The sequence below is a fragment of the Pipra filicauda genome, unplaced genomic scaffold (assembly GCF_003945595.2).
Source record: "Pipra filicauda isolate LSUMZ 115617 unplaced genomic scaffold, ASM394559v2 scaffold169_size1572857_pilon, whole genome shotgun sequence".
Lineage (NCBI taxonomy): Eukaryota > Metazoa > Chordata > Aves > Passeriformes > Pipridae > Pipra > Pipra filicauda.
This window is the reverse complement of record NW_024104206.1, coordinates 596619-611105: the sequence shown is the minus strand read 5'-3', so window position 1 is coordinate 611105 and position 14487 is coordinate 596619. Positions and strand designations below refer to the sequence as shown.

The 14487-nt window shown below is 38.8% G+C and overlaps 1 protein-coding gene across 3 annotated transcripts in view; it reads left to right on the top strand.

Annotated features, from left to right (window-relative positions):
• Window positions 1-14487, top strand: part of PPARGC1A (PPARG coactivator 1 alpha) — a 368606-nt gene that overhangs the window by 332554 nt on the left and 21565 nt on the right. For 2 of the 3 annotated variants that reach the window (XM_027713758.2, XM_027713759.2), the window contains exons 3-7: window positions 3143-3337; window positions 4290-4412; window positions 5302-5506; window positions 9490-9535; window positions 9644-9717. In XM_027713758.2, the coding sequence (XP_027569559.1) occupies window positions 3143-3337; window positions 4290-4412; window positions 5302-5506; window positions 9490-9535; window positions 9644-9717 (643 nt within the window). Of the gene's footprint in view, window positions 1-3142; window positions 3399-4289; window positions 4413-5301; window positions 5507-9489; window positions 9536-9643; window positions 9718-14487 lie in introns of those variants that run through there. The other variant, XM_027713761.2, reaches the window with a different exon arrangement.

The window sequence follows — 14487 nt, the reverse complement described above, 5'->3', positions numbered from 1 at the left end:
AAAATTTTGATGTCAGAAACATGGAAGCATATGCATTTTGTGACATACTTGGGTTCCTTGCCTCTTTCGTCTGGGTGAAAATTTACAGAGATCAAAAAACTTCTGGCCCCAACATGTTTATGTTGAGTTAACAACCATCGATGTTAAGAACTTCATCCACTGTGACTGGGAAGTGATTCATAACTGCTTCTGCATTAAAAAGAGCCAGTAGTTAGCAAGATACAGTCATTATAAATTGTTTTCGTAAGAGTTTAATAACTGCATGTATTTGCCATGTAGCTTTACATTTGAGATTATCCTCCACCCCTTTTACTTACACACTATAGTTCATTTAGGTGGTCTAAATACTTAAGATTTACTCCTTTAGATGGAAGCAAACCCTTTCAGTGAGATCCTGCTTCAAGTTAGGGATATGGTGCAGTGAGTTCCAGAGAGCATACAGTGCATCCTCTGACCTCGGCATAGATGGAAGGTGCTCAGCTGTTTCTGACTCACTGTGCCTGTGTGATGAGCAGGTTGGATGCCAGTCTGAAATGTGAACTTCTGCAGTGACAGTCCTGAAACTGTGAAAGAGCCTGCATTTGGCCATGGAGTTGCTTCTCCCCAGTGCTGTCAACACCAGGACTCAGGCTGTAATAGCAAAGGAGAAAGCTGCTGCTTCAGTGATTATTGCTCAGTTGTTGATGTACCTGACCATCTCTCCCTCCACATCTCCCTTCAGCACCATTTCTGCTGTATCTGATAGTTGTGTTTCCTTATAAACAGTAATTTAGGACAATTAGGAGCAATACCATAGTTAAACCTTTAAAAGGCTATCTAGCAATGTCATTTTCTTTACTAATGTGTTCCTACTTCCATGTCGTTTGTGAATAGACATGTGTTAGCCAGCTAGTGTGCTTCATCTGTGGTGACTTTGATTTATTTGCTCTGTAAATTGGGACTGAAGCAATAATGGAAAGTGACATTAATTGTTTAACAGAGTCCTCTTTGTCACATCCTCTGCTTTCTCTGGGGTGTCTGAATGTTGAAACTTGTACAAAACTAATTGAAATTGCTGTGATGAGGATCGGTGTCCACTCAACTTTCTGTTCTTGAATGTCAGCACACTTGAATGTCTGTTTAAAGCATGAGAGCTGAGCAGCTAACAGCAAATATCAGGATTTCTTCTGGCATGCTATTATTAAAGAAGGCATTCCTTGTTAGAAATAGTAACACTTCCAGCTTAGTTGTCAGCTTTATAAGATGCAGGGCTCAGCAGTGTGCCCCACCAGCTAGACTTGCTGAAGAAGTTCCTGGTGTGAGGCTTGGGGTCACACATCCAGACCCCCTCACGGCCACCCCAGGCCCAAGGGCTGGCTCTCACACCATTTATCCCACTGCCTGCAAGGGGCTTGAAATGCCATTGGGAAGAAACACTGGCACTTAAAATGCTTTTTTGCCCAATAATGCTTTTTCTTACTATTCTAGAAGGGGCACCATAATTTTCCTCTTTTCCTCTCAGAAAGTGGCTGTGAAAAGCTGCATGTGAGTTTTATTCGCAAGGTGGCTCCCCTCTGTCATTTCCATCCTCTGCACTCTGAATAATCACATCTCTGTGCATGCGTCTGCTTGGTATGGTGGAAATCACCTGATACGGGAACTTGGACACTTTTTCTCAGTGGCCAAAAAGCCTTTTGGCCTTTTAAGTAAGTGCTTCTCCTTAGCAGTAGCTTGCCTGAGTATTTATTTGTTTCTTGGAGATGTTGCTGTAAGCACCAGTACAGTTTGTGCTCTGCCTTAGCTTTCTAGCTCAAAGACAGCTTTTATGTTAGAAGCCGTGAGGTGTGATTTGGCAGAGAAGCCTGGCAGGAGCAATTATCTGTGTGGTTTACGATCATCTCTGTTTGGAGTCTGCTAGATAAAAGTATTACTGAAAAAAGTCATGCTAAGGGGATACCCAGATTCACTTGATGATTTTAATTTTTTTTTTTGTAGTGTAACTTGGCAATGTTTTGTTGTTGCCTTTTCTAACTTCTTTTTTTTTCATGCTTGTGTCTTACTGATGCCATTTGTCTGGCTAGTTCACTTCTAAACTTTGAGATTTGAACTTAGCTGAAGTCCTTTCACAGGGTGAACATGGAGCATGATGGAATCAGTGAAAGGCTTTTCATTTACTTTAATAGTACTAGGATCAGCCTAGGAATCCCAGATAATTGATCTTTCAAGATCGATTTCCAATCTTTCTGAAAAATAAATATAATGATTTTTACACAGTTCTATTTCTCAGTACTCAAAAAATCTCTACCTTAATATACAGCAGGGACTATATTTCATTAAAAAATTGGAAGGCACTTAAATTTACTCAATTTGACAAAAAGAACTGTTGTTGCTGAAATAAGATATAAATTAACATTACAGCCACATCTGATTAGGAATTAATCTACTTTTTATAACTGCGGTCTGAATTAGATAAATGCATACATTGAGCACGCAAATGACGTAATTCAAAAGGACAACTTCAAAGGTAACTGGCCTAGTACATATCTTTAAAAGAAACCCAAACAGCCTGCCATTTATAATATGAGTCCTGCTGGCTATTCTTATGCAAGAATACTCAGGAATGAGAAGCTGTTCATTTGGGTTTGGAGCAAGGATTTGCAGAAGTGTGGAAAGGAAACCCTTTCTCACTTACACTGAACCTCGTATGTGAACAAGGTTTTCCATATTTCACCGGTGATTCATTTTGGTTTCCTGACTAGATGTCTGATTCTTGCAATTTTGTCAGGTCAATTAGCTGGTGTTCAATGTTGAAAAGAGAAAGAAAGAGACAGCCTGGGCTGACACCATCATTAGGTGTCAGTATCTTAGGCATATCCTGTAATACAATCCCTGGGTGATTACTTATCGTTTTTAACACTTGATAAAAAAAAGAATTGTGGAAGAAAAGCAAACTAGCAATACACCACAGGTGCAAAGTGATTTCTCTGGAACAGAGAGGATCATTTTATTGCACCTAATTACATCTTCTGAGATTCTGTTGCAGGTTACTGTTTCAAGGGCTGATTTAACTAAGTGTTGTCTGCTTGTTCACATACAGAGGCATCGTTTTTGTTCCTTTTCTCTTCTCACCTTGTTCCTCTTTTTGTTTTGTCCTGTCCCACAGAAGATAGATGAAGAGAGCGAAGCAAACTTGCTAGCTGTTCTCACTGAAACACTGGACAGCATCCCTGTGGATGAGGATGGATTGCCTTCATTTGATGCATTGACAGATGGAGATGTGACCAACGAAAATGCCGCTAGCCCTTCTCCAATGCCCGACGGCACCCCTCCAACTCAGGAGGCAGAAGAGCCGTCTCTAGTAAGAACCCTTCCTACTGTTTAACAGGAATTGGATGTGCCTCTGGCTACCCGCTGCATGGGTATGATGTAGTCACAGTAAGGTCTGGACTTTTCATTTAGACTGGAGAGGAAAATCAAGTAAAGAACTGAAAATTAAGCGGGGGGAAAAAAACCCCATCAAATAGTCAAATAGCTATATGATGATTAATATAGCAATCTATTAAAATGCTGTTGAAAATATTGTTTTTGAGACATGCTAATGGGGCTGACACTTTTGCTTATCATTCTATTGGTATAAGCCAGGGTAATGGCTCTTAATTTATATTTCATTTCTTGGGGCTCTTTTTGTTATGTGTGTTTAGATGTCATTTTTGGTGATCTGTAAAGAAAGGCCCAATGAGTCTGGTGGGATGCGGGGCTAATTTTGGGCTTTTAACATTGATTTGGCCAGTAAGCACCAGCTTAGTGCTAACCAGGGCAAAACTGAATCTTGGGTGAGGATGTGGGTGAAACATTATACACATTTTGCTCAATAAATCTAGTTTGAGACCTGATTCTGTTTCTGCTGAAAGCCTCTTATCACTGGGAGCAGAGCCAGATACCTGCATCTTGACACTGTATCCATTAGTCTGTTAAAATTAATGTCTCTGTCTAGATCAGAGGCCTCTTCTGTCAAACAGATCACCAAGAATTTCATTTTGCCATGGATTCAGAAATCCAAGATTCCTGTCATTTCTGCTTGCCTTGCAGTATACTGCAGTAAAGGGAGCAGAAATGTGCTGCCGAGCCAGAAGAAATTGAAATCTGTTTACTCTTGAGGAATATCAAGTCCTGCTTTCTAGTTTATTGTTAAAATTGATATAGCTAATTTTAAGTAACAATTCAAAAAATGTAGATAAGTCATTTTAATCCATAAAGATGCATAACTTTACTCTTTTCCTTCCACTTCCCTTTCCCTGATGTGTTTGTAGCTTAAGAAGCTCTTGCTGGCTCCAGCCAACACTCAGCTAAATTACAATGAATGCAGTGGTCTCGGCACACAAAACCATGCAAACACTAATCACAGGATCAGAACAAGCCCTGTGGTTGTTAAGGTACAAACTTAATCTTTATAATAAGGAAAAAAAAAGTGTAACAAGGTCTTCTATGCTTTCAGCAACAAAATAAGCAGTAGATCTGAATGTATTGCATTAATCTGCCTACTGTCTTGTAACTGCTTTTAAAAAAATGTGAACGGATTATAGGCTGGGTTCCAGAAAATCACCTGAGCTCCTTTATGCTCTGAATATTTCATTTATGCTTTTTCTCTTGGCAGAGTTCAGTTGTAGTCCCACCGTCTGTTACTCTTGCCTGCTTTATTGATACACAGAGTAGGAGGGGGCGCGATAAAATTTGCTGGTGGGCTGGTGTTGTTTATGAGTGACTCCAGGAGGCGGGACTGCCGTTTTACCAGCTGTCTGAGCTAAGACAAATGACACTTTATTCTTGGCAAAAAATGTATATTAGACGTTAATTGGGTAGAATGGGGGGCTCTGACATAATTCTGTTAGCAGGCAGTATTAAACAATGTTTGTCTTGCCATTCACTGTAACTGAAAACGGACTGTTTAGGGGTACTTAAGAGAGTTGTGAATACTGGGTCAAGCAATCAGCAGCAAATTAAGGTTTAAACCAGCTTATTTTTTTGTTCACAGTAAAGGCGCTGTAGGGTCTTGTTAGTTACATGTTGCTGAGTAGGAACATTGCAATGTAGGAGAAATGAAATAAAAAGCTGCATAAATGTCATTTAGGAATTTTAAATGTAATTTTCTTTCCTTGTTCTGCAAACAGTTATTCACAGCTCATAGATCTAGTACACTTAGACTGAACACTTCATTGAAAATCTCATCTCTTCAGAAAACCTATATCCATTCTGATAAGGTTCAGCTCACTAATTTTAGTTTTTATTTTATTTTATTTTATTTTATTACGCCCTGTTTTTAAGACTGAGAATTCATGGAGCAATAAAGCAAAGAGCATTTGTCAACAGCAAAAGCCTCAAAGACGTCCCTGCTCTGAACTTCTCAAATATCTGACTACGAATGATGACCCTCCTCAGACCAAACCAGCAGAGAACAGGAACAGCAGCAAAGAGAAATGCACCTCCAAAAGGAAGCCCCATCTGCAGTCTCAGACAAATCATCTGCAAGGTAGGTGTGGGACTGCAGAATACAGCTTTGGTACCAGCAGGGAAGCTGAAATACTGTGGTTGGGAATACCCTTGATACTACTTCTGTTCTTTGGATTAGTGTTGTAAATCCAGAATCTCTTCTGTGTAAAAACAATTTTAAAACAGTATAATGGAGTTAGAATTAGTTAGGTAGATTTAGTTTTTAGACAATTTTAATCCTTTATTTATTGCCCCCAGGCTCAGAAAAAGAATCTCGGGTAAAAAAGTTAAACAAATACCACATGGTAATATACCAAGCTAGCTGGAGATACTTTTTCACAGAGAACTGTACCACTAAGAAATCATTATACCCCTAAACAAGCTGGGCAGGCCAGTTCATTAGTGTGTTTCTTTCTTTTTTGCTAGTGTAAAACTGAAGGCATTGTTAACCTGCCACATAGTCCTAAAGAGACAATAAATAGTGCTCTCACTGCTACAGAGAAAGCAATAAATGTGTCATTCCTGTTAAAGCTGGAATGCCAGTTTGTAACTTTATTTTATAAATAGTTGAAAGTTTAGCTGCCATCCTGATCTTTCTCTCTCGTTTTTGGATTCTTTATGGCCAAAACTAAACCCTTGTGTTGACTTTTAGTATCCCTCGACGCGTAAAGAACTGGTCTATATTACAAGTAGTGTCTATGACAGAGATGCAAGAACTTAAAGCCTCCTCTCTCACTTTCTCTCCCCCTCTTCCCCTGTCTGTTTTCCCAAGATAAAGGAAAGCTGTAAAAGCTTACGAGCCCAAAGGGAGCTTTTTTAAAGTTACTTTTACTTTAAAATACATCTATGTGTTTATGTTGGCCTGGCATCTGGAAGCCCAGGTGCCTATCTCAGTCACATCAGTGCAAATCCTGGATAACTCCACTAAAGTCAATGGAAGTTATCTGGCTGCAACAGAGATCAGGATATGACCCTAAATGTGTTGTTCTGGTATTTTTAAAGCAGCAGTTGTAAACTGTGTATGGTTTTTCTTCTTTTCCCCTCCCTCCTATCTGCATTTTCAGCATCCATCAATTCTACTTTTTCATTCTGCACTAGAAAGTATAAGCAAACTTAATAATCTTCCCTTCCCGCCGCTGAGTCTCGTTCTTGCAGCTGTACATTCTGGCATCCTAAGTGTCAGAATTTCTCCATTATGTACTCAAATTATCTGAACAATATTAATTCTAAGAAAGAAAGCCAAGTGCCCCTAGAGCTTCTTGATGCCAACTACCACTCACTCCTTCTGGATGGCTTTGGCAGTATGCTTCACAGCAGAATCCAGACTGAACTGTACATGTAAAACCTGGGACTGTTACTGCTGCAGTGCTATGGAAACACAGAACTGCCAGAAGTTACAGGGGGCTTTACTAACACTGTTGGATGCTAAGGTGGTAGGTGATAAAGTATGTCATGTATAACATGCTATATACACGTGTATGTTATACACATATAGATGTGTGTGCACACATAAATACGGATTAAAAAGTCTTTATATTCAGATCAGAGCTGCTTTTGTTCCCCAGCTGAGGCAACTGTGTAGATTCAGTACAAAGAGTCAGGGGATGCAGAGTTGTGGAAAGGAGGAGAGGTTAGGAAAGTCCAAAGGGACATATAGCTGACTTACCAGTGTTTAACAGATGACTGTGATTTTAGTAGTATTGCAGGTGGAATTGCAGGTAGAGAGAAATTACTCTCTTCTTTAATTCCTGCACTTCAATTTACAGGCTTCTAAAATGTTGTTTTCTTCAGCAAATTTGCCTCATACACCAATATATAACTTCAATATCAATGGATTTGCATATAATACAAATATAAGAATGTAAGCTTTCAGCTTGGACAATCAATTCATGCAGAATCAACCTTGCAAATTTAACTGACATTTGCAGACCTGCAGTTATTGGTTTCATACATATAATCAAAAGTACAAGAAAATTGTCTCCTTCTGTTTTAAAAATAATCAGGATCTGATATTTTCTTTCAGTTATGAAAAGCTCACAAAGGATAAGTCAAACGTTATTTTCCTTTAGGGTTACTGTTGCAAGCATACTGCAAACCCACGGGAATGTCCACAAACGCATTCATGCCAAAGATCATCTGTGGTTTTGCACTGAAATTTGCCCATGAGGAAACTTAGTTCTTTTGAACCTGAATGTTTTCAATTTACAGGGATAAGCAACTTGATGTGAACCCTTTTTAATAAGAAAAAAACCACACCACAGTAGACCTTTGAACTCTAATAAACAGGCGCCGTGGAAAATGATAGTGTCTTGGCTAAATATTTACAGTATCAGTAGCTGTATGGGAGGATGAATCCTTTACAGGAAGAGTGTTTGGTCAAGCCCTTGCCTAGCAGTAAGAAAACTAATGGGTGTTTTGGTATGCGAATTTCTCAGTGGGATTGCTCAGTGATATCTGCCTAAAATTAATACATGCAAGTGCGAGATAATGCCTTGGTTCTGTGCCCATCTCTGACAGATTTGCACTGTGCCTCAGTGCTTCAGAATTTAATATGTGTATATTCTGATGTGGGACTACTCTGTGGGGCTAATAAGAGCTAGAATGAGACTTTTTGGAGGCTCTTACACATTCAGCTTCTTAAAAAAGCCTAAACTGGGTAAAGGCATGTAGATTTTTATCCTAAAAAAAAAAAAAAAGAAACCTTTGTATATAAGTTTATTCCAGAGCCTTACGCACAAAGATGAGTCACGTTACGTTCAGTTTTGTCATCACACCTGGTTTTATACGCAAATCAGTGGCCATGATGGATCAAACAAATAACTCATTGAGGTGCATCTCCATACCCTGACAGTGACTTCTGAGGAAGGTGAACCCCAGGTGAACACTTGAGCTTCCATTTCTAACTTTCATTTGGGGAGGAGGAGAAACAATATGCAGCCCTTCAGAACTGGGTTGATTTTTTTAAAAAATGTACTATTACTTCAGGAATGCTCTAGAGCTTATAAAGGTAATCAATTTGCATATAAAATCCTTTCATGTTAATGGGAACTCCAAGTCTAGAATGAATATGAAATATGCAGTAGTGACACTCTGGACAAAAGATCTGCAGTGCAGGAGTGTTCAAGGGGAACATTTTGTCTTAATTAATCTGCAGAAGAGAACCCCTGCTGTTGTTCTTGCTACAATGCTCTTTATATTTAAAACATCTATCTAACTTCTGAAAAGTAAAATTTGCAAGTAATATAATTTTTAATTTTAAACATTTTACTGGCAGTTAAAGGAATTGTAGTTGCATGACAATATCCTAATTCTTGGCTTGCTTTAGGAAAATACAATTTTGCGTGAATAAAAGCTACAAAGACTTGTATTTTTATAGCCAGAGCTTTGTTTTTTGTGTATGTTGGGATTGTAGTGCTGAGAGCTTCAACCCCATTTTTAACCATCTGTGACTATGTCCATGGCTTGTCATAGTTTGCAGGATAATTTTCAGAAATTTGGACTATAACTGGTTGGACTCTGGCCTCACAGAAACAACCTATTCTCAGTGCTATATATAAAACTGTATATTGTAGAAGTAAAATTAACTGAATATTCATAGCGTTCTGTTACTTTGTAGTTATTCTGCTGCTCCTGTTTCCAAATAAAACGTGAACTGTAGTCTAAATTAACTCGAAGAGAAATAACATTTTCACAGTGTATCCTGTAGAGTTCTTCATTGATTTTTAAGATGTACCACTCTTCTTCTGAAAGGTTCTTGGCATTTGGATTGTGTACTGCATTTCAGAGGTACAGTAATTGATGTAAATAATTGTTGAAATTTAAGTGCCCTTTTGGTACTAGTAATAAGGAATCAGGATGAGTCTCTTTATTTATCTATGTAAGATATAAAAAATGGCAATTGAATATCAAAGTTCAGCCCTAACTGACTACCACAGGATTCCAGTGCCAAAATAAAAAGAAATGTTTATAGTATTCATTACAGAGTGTTTAAATATGCCATAATTGTTTCCTTTTTTCCTTTAGCCAAACCAACAAGTTTATCACTTCCATTGACACCTGAGTCACCAAAGTAAGTACTAAAAAATGCAAACATTTATAAAAGGGAGGGGGGTTCAGTAGATTTTGGCTACAGCAACTCCATTTCAGCTTGTTTTTATAAATGTGCCCTGTCTTCCAGTGATCCCAAGGGTTCCCCATTTGAGAACAAGACTATTGAACAAACCTTAAGTGTGGAACTCTCTGGAACTGCAGGTGAGAAATGCAGAGTGCTGACTCTTCCTTTAAGCATGGCTCGTGTGTGTTTGTTCACTGTAATATACCACAGGTACACTGAGATCTCACAGTGTCTCCAGTAGATTAACTTCAGTTTAGCACTGACTTTTTACACAGTTACCTGAGAAGAAATGTGTTTGAAAATATGTCTCCAAAATTACACAGGAGAGCATAATTTCTGAGAAAATATGAATGAAACCATTTATCTCTTATACTTCTTCATTTCCCCATAGATTTGTGTACTGCTGAGCACCATCTTTCAAAGACAAACCCCACAGCACGGTGTAATAGATGTTACAGATGTAAAAGTTATGCCATCCAGTCTGTCTCCAGGCTGGTCTAGGGCTGTACATGACTACATGTTTCAGGGCTTTGTCAATTCTAGATTAATATGTCACAAATAACAGCTTTCTCCTCTACCACTGAAAAACTATTCCATAGCTTAGAGGGAATTTTTAAAACTGGTATTAATTTTGTGTTCCTCCTTTTTCTTTATTTCTTCCATTAACACACTTCACACAACCTCCCTTTATCCTTTTCTTCCTTTCTGATCCCTGGATTTGTACCTTTTGAAGATTTGTAGGATTTTTATCATGTAGTGGTTTAGTTCATGCATCATCCATTTAATCACTCATTTAATTCATCTGCTCTTTTTTCTGCTGAAGTCAATTCCTGCAGACTTAGATCTGTTTTATGGCTTTCTTCTGAACTCTCTTTTGCCTCTGTTTTCCTGAAGTGTCCAGAGTCAAGCACAAGAGAACACATTCAGCTCCACCTGAGCTGTTGCCAAGACTGTTTTGTAATATTGAAAAATATGTGTAATATTGAAAAAGAAGAGATGTTCTTGGAATGTGTTTCTCTCAGGATAACAGTGGATTGTAAATTATAAGATCATTATGATATATGAGCATTAGGGGGGGAGGGGTGCATTGCAAAATATGTCTTCGGGTACCAAAAATCAGCTTCATGGCCCTAAATTCAGTGTCAGCGGGCTGGGTTTGTGTATGTACACTGGGCTTTCACCTCCCAACAACCATCACTTCACTTTTTCTGAAACTTTTTTATTAGTTCAGCGTTAAAACCTGCACACTTTTCTCTGCTGTGTCCTGGAAACCTGCAGTCTTAATCATTCTTCTCATGGCAAAAGGAAACGTCCCTCCAATGCACCTTCTGTTTGCAAAACTAACATGACTAACATGGCAAAATTCACTGTATGCAGGAGGGTAATCCTATTCAGTACCAGTAGACCAGAAGCATGGAGAAGCCTCTTTTATCATTACTGGAGAGCAAGTCTGCACAAGGGTGCCCATTTGTAAGCACATGGGTAAGTCAGTGTTTAGTGCTGCCAACAGGAAGGGGCAGACGAGGTGACTACAGCAGAGTGGTACAAGCAGCCGTTGAAATCACTGAAGGAAGCAGTGTTTTCTCCCAGCCAAAAAGTCAGCAGCCTGCTCTTCCCATCAGCTGACTAGACAGAAATTGGGAGTCAGTCTGACCCCTGGATAGTCCTCTAGTATTGCGTCCATAATGGCAATGGGAATGGTCTTGGTATTACCAAATTCATTCCGCTCCATCAGCTGTGCACAGAGGAGGAAACAAAACAGCTTTGTAGTTCCTTGGACAATATAACCAGGAGAACTGGCGCATTATAAAAAGCATCAGAAGCTGTGAAAAACAGCACAACTGGATGCATATCCAGTGAACAGGAATGCTGTACTGTGATTCCATGATTTTTTTTCCCTCTGGAAGTAAATAGAAGTTAGCTAGAAAATAAACTGATGATATTCAGGAAAAGTAAGAGTTGGTAGAATGTATGTGGCCAGGGAGCTGGGGCAGTGTTACCAAGCAGTGTACATGATGGTGGCTCTTGGACTTCATGTTGCACTTGCTCTGGTCTTCACAACCTGGTGAGGAGGTTTCAGGTGATCACTTAGTAGCTCTGTTAATCTCTGCCTACACATACACATAGATTTTTATTTTTATATTTATATAAATCTATAAAAAGATGCATGTCTTACTTTTTAACTCATTTGTATTGCAGTAGTGTCTTATGTCCTGAGTCTGCTTGTGCCAGAAGCAAAGTACATAAGAGAAACAACCTGGAGTACCAAAGAATTTATAGCATATGTATGTAAATCATGGCAGAACTGGGACCCACTTCAGTTAAAAAAAACAACTAAAAAAAAAATAGTGGCATTAGTGATTGATAATACCTTGAAGTTCTTTAGTGAGACCCTGGCAACTCCAAATTATATCCAGATAACCGCATTGCTCATTGTCCTTATATGGGGCAGCTTGCACTGTACAAGCACTATTTATTATAATTTAAATAGGAGTTGCCTTGATCTCACTACTGAATTGAAAAGACCATTAACAGTGCTGCTTGCACTATCGAAGCACAAAGTATTTTAATATAAATAGCAGCTCCCTTGATCTCTCTGCTGAAAACAACATTGCTTCCCTCACTGATGAATTAACTATAGAGTAGAAAAATAAATAAATAAAAGCATTTCCCACATGAGCCATCAATCTTCGTCACACACACATTTTGGATTCATGTATCTAAAGTCAAACTGAAACTGTTCTATTGCCAAAGCTATATCTTGCTTTATAGCAGATTCATTACTAGTCATGAATGTAATTCTGTCCTCCCTAAAACTTGTCAAAACATTGATTTGTCAAGTTACAAGGAACAAATATTTTTTAAAGTGTTTTCACACCACACATAGGAATTCTTTGAATATGCTTTAAGTGAGTGGCCTACGATACAGGAATAAGTCAATTGCTATCTAAAATCCCAACTCCTGAAGCTGATTTCTAGTGTTATTCTAGGGAAAATGGACCAGAACATCATGATATGGAGGGAGTCCTAGGCGGTGATAATGTAGTGAATGAACTTCCTGTGTCAGGTGAGCCTCATTCTGAGTAGGAGGCTCAGAAGAGGTTCATCTCTCTTTATTTCCACAGGCAGCTGCTTTGTCAGCACCTTGCTAAGAGGCTATGGGCATGAACCTCTCTAATGTTTTCCAGAAACATGGGATTATTCTGTGTGACCTCTTTGCCCTTTGTTGCTAGTCAGGTTGAGGGGGCACCTGCAAGCCCAGGAACTAGGAGGATGACTCACCTTCTTGAAGTTGGCAGTGTTTCTCATGGCAATCAAAGCCTCCTCAATGATTGTTTTAAAATTTTGATTGTATTAGACTTTGTGCCGAATTTCTGAATGCCAGATGTTAGATGGCGTGGCTTCTAATTTATCTCTCTCTGTTATCTCAGTGTCTTCTTAAACTGTCCACTCCTAAATACTCAAAGCCACCATTTAAGTACGTGGAGTTGGTTTACATGCCAAGGCTATTTCTGCCCTCTTGGTGAAAAGTCTCTCATTTGCACACAGTTCCCTGTAATTTATCGTAGTATAAAACTCCTCACCAGTCTTGGGTGCAAAATTTGATTTCTCCAAAAAGATGACAGAAAAGGCTGTATGAACACAATCGACTTGAATTGCAATTCTTGAGCATCCTTGAGGATACTAATACCTGCAATTTGCCCACCTCTAGATTTGTATTACCTCTTATTTGTGAGAACAAATACTTAAAATCTGCCATATAAGAACTTCTTTGGCCTCAGAATGATTTCTGATAAAATGAGATGTGAGATATAGAGAGTTGTCCAGAGGGAATAAATTCTAGTAAATTATTTGATATTTTCAGTCATCTGTGTTTATTCTGTGCAGCGCTGACAACAGGATTAAACTGAATACTCAACAAGCATGTAGTTTTTTATTATATGATGATTATTTAATTTTATTGTATTTTCCTGGCTTCTGCAATCTCGTGCCTCACAAAAGCTCTTCTTCTACTGAATTGAACTGTTATCTTGTGTTCAGTGTTTTAAGTAACCTTAAATAATGTTTCCCTTGACAATCCGTTTTCAAACTTAAAAGGTATGAAAGAATTCATTTTCGATGCCTCTCAAAAGCCCAGTGCACATGTAGAAAGGTTCCAGGGCTGCGTTCCCCAAAAGACATTAATTATCAGCTCCCTCAAAGCACAACAAATGTCATCAAACATTTGATGCTAAGTTACAGCAGAGATATAGAAATATCTGTGTCTGTGTAAAACAGCATTGCAGATCAGTCCTAAGAAGTCCAGATGTCACGTTTAATGCAAAGGCACTCCCCTATTTCCTGCTTTTCAACCTAGCTGAGCTAAATGAGTTACTAATGGGTTTTTTGTAGTGGAGTTTTGGAATGTATCAAACGTAATTTCGCTCTCCTGAAGACTTTCCTGGAAGGAAGTCACGTGGCCAAGGTGGCAGAGTTGGCACACATGCAAACACCTTTTGCTGCACAGACATGGGGAGGATGGCGCTGCTTTGGCAGCAGTGCTGACAGTTTGATGTATGCTGTTTTCAAGCAGAAGATCACTGAGTGAGTTCGTCGTATATAGACAGAGCAAGGCAAAGTGCAAACGTACCATTTACCAAAGCTATTCAATTAAGGAAAAGTCCCTACAAAGAAAATGGTTTCATAGCATGTCATGAAAAAATACTTGCCTTTTACTTTAAAAAGAAAAAAGGCTGTTTAGGGGGGGATGATTGTAGAGTATGTACCACTTCTAACAGATTTGCTGTGCAGAAGTACATAAGTGTGAGTGATGTAGAGGTACTTGTTTATTATAGAGCACATTTCAATGCAGTAATCATAAATATTGCTAAGGTTGTGCTCTGTTGAAATATGACCTACATACTCTT